Raw genomic sequence first — 2,506 nt, forward strand, 5'->3', positions numbered from 1 at the left:
CGTCTTTTGCTTTTGTTTTTTAATAAAAATATTTTTTTTAAAAGACATATCCAAATAAATTTTAAATTAATAAAAGTACTTTATTTAAAAAAAAGTATTTTTTTTCACTAAAAAAGCCAATCTAAACTAGCACTCAATCTAGCTACAAAATACATTTCTTAATGTTTGGTCAATCATTTTGGAATGAAGTGGTATGGGTACATATTTGGACTTGAGTAAGGGCTTTGGAAGAAATAGGGACGAGTCCAAGATATCTTCTTATAATTAACTTAGCCCAATACTCGTGCTAGTTGTATGTGGTAATTACTTGTTGGGCCTTTGGCCCCTTTGTCTATAGAAAAAGGCAGTTTTTATTTTTACTAATAAGAATTGAATATGAATTTTGAGCTTGTAGGGTGGCCCAAGCTAAAAGCTTATTATAGCTGATTGGTGATTAGCTTAGAAACGTGACGTTCGGAGTTTATTGAATTGAATTGAAGAGATCAACAATTCAACATGATTTACGAAGACAGATTCGTTAGTAATAAGAAAATTAAGACATGGTTATTTTTGTAATTTTGATATGGCTAAGTGAAAAGTGATGTTAGTAGCCCCAAGACATGGATATTTTTATAATTTTGATATGGCTAAGTGAAAAGTGATGTTGGTAGCCCCCAGGTTTCATTACTTGATACATAGTTTGTCTTCGTACGTTGTCTTGTCTCTCTCTCAATTGCCTCCGTCTTGATTCATATGCTCTCTTATTTCTTCTTTGATTTGAATATTTTGCTGTCTTAACATATACATTCATGAAAGCTCTAATATTTTACTTGCAAATTTCATGTTGCCCGATCTGGTCCACTGCTACCCGTACCCATTGGTTGTCGATCTGGATTGATTTGTTTGCTCGTTTGATGATTGCATGCCATCTATTTATTAAAATCACGCAACCAAACTCATCTAATTTGTGAATGATGACATTATCCATTGTCAATACAAGTATAATTGTGTTAATTGTCACTAATTTGCGCATGTATGTATTTGTATAATAAAATATTGTACATTCTAGTAGGAACTTCCGTTCTTAGCTACATTTTTACGTTCTTGCAACTCTTTCTCATGGTTGTGTAGGAGCTCGCCCCTGAAAACCTTGTTGGGCATACTAAGTTGGACTCAGTGAGGCACTTCTTTGCTCTGTTGAGCATGATATATACTGAAAAGTATTTTAAAATAAGTTTTATTGCTGTTGAGTACCTGATTCTGAACAAAATTACTGTTATTTTTTTTGCAGCCATGGGTGAAATGAATTGGATTCAGCGCAAGATCTTCCTCTACAATGTTACTTTTGGGCTTTATATGTTGGATTGGTGGGAACGCTGTACTTTCAGTATCCTCTATTGCAGTCTCTTTTACATGGCTTTTACCTTATTTACATTTTCTTTTTCTTTTTCTTTTTTTTTCTTTCCAAAAGTTATTTCAGAACAATATTCGACAAACAGCGCAAAGTTGAGTGCCTTGAATTCATGTGCAATCTTGTCTGTTGTGGTACTGCTTGTATATGTTCCTAAACTTTTCCAGATATTTTGCTGATTGTATTAATGTGGTTCGTGATACGATATGTTACTGAGTTTTTCAGGAGGTGAGTGCAATCCATTTTCTCTCTTCTAATATATATTTTAATTATTGTAAATTTACCTAGCCTTGCGAGATAGCCTTTTATTAAAAATTTAGCAAGTTAGTATCCATTTTTCACATATGCCTTTCGCCAGATTCGCAAGTAAATGTGGATTCTTTGTAAAGCAACCCCAGAAGCCCTTTAATATAAAATTACATTTAAAAAATGCTCTTCAAAATGATTTTATTGCTGAAGCTATACATAAATTGTTTTTGGTAACAATGCTAGCAGCCTTTTGCTACTTTCTTCAGTACTAGAAAGATTGCTCCTGCTCCACCAGTTTGACCAAATTGTGTAGTTACATTTTAATGGCAGGTATGTCTTCAAGCAGTATATGTAGATGATGACTTGAGAATTCATATTAGTTGCATTTGGTGTAGCTGACTAGGAAAATATCCTATAGCAGTTTGATATGAACTGACTTTGGAGTTTCTTCAAGCTGCCAACAGAAATTGCGCATCTCATGCTTGTTGTGCACCATCGTTAATTTTATATTTTTGACATTTGCTTGCTTGTTAAATTGTATTATGTTGGATGATAATTGCATTACTACGTTGTAACAATTTTTTTTTTTTTGAGAATTTTTACTATTGTGTTTGTACTATTGAAAATTCAAAATGTGAGATCCTCTTTAAAGCCATAGAAGGTTTCATTAAAGACCCATATTTAAAATGTATCAAGCGACTGAAGCTAACGAAATTTGTTTTGATCTCATAAGATTTTCTTTCTAAATTGAAGACAGCTTAAAGAGAAAATCAAAAGGAAGTCTACAGAATTTAGTTTGCTTTTTTGTTGTCCCTAACAAATAAATTACTGCATACATAAGTGTATCATCAAGCTGACCAAACCAAG

The 2,506-nt window shown here is 32.7% G+C and overlaps 1 protein-coding gene across 1 annotated transcript; it reads left to right on the plus strand.

Moving 5' to 3' along the window:
* On the plus strand, positions 1,248-2,131 carry LOC107634542. The gene is made up of 3 exons (XM_016337988.2): positions 1,248-1,366; positions 1,558-1,618; positions 1,970-2,131. Exons 1-3 carry the CDS (start codon positions 1,273-1,275, stop codon positions 1,992-1,994), a joined length of 180 nt encoding a protein of 59 aa, XP_016193474.2. The 5' UTR covers positions 1,248-1,272; the 3' UTR covers positions 1,995-2,131.

This window comes from Arachis ipaensis, chromosome B03 (genome assembly GCF_000816755.2).
Source record: "Arachis ipaensis cultivar K30076 chromosome B03, Araip1.1, whole genome shotgun sequence".
In the NCBI taxonomy this organism is placed as follows: domain Eukaryota; kingdom Viridiplantae; phylum Streptophyta; class Magnoliopsida; order Fabales; family Fabaceae; genus Arachis; species Arachis ipaensis.

Coding starts and splice junctions, on each gene's coding strand:
- LOC107634542 (XM_016337988.2), top strand. CDS start 1,273: ATGGGTGAAATGAATTGGATTCAGCGCAAGATCTTCCTCTACAATGTT. Junction 1,367..1,557: donor GTGGGAACGCTGTACTTTCA/GTATCCTCTATT, acceptor AAACTTTTCCAG/ATATTTTGCTGATTGTATTA. Junction 1,619..1,969: donor GTTACTGAGTTTTTCAGGAG/GTGAGTGCAATC, acceptor TTTTAATGGCAG/GTATGTCTTCAAGCAGTATA.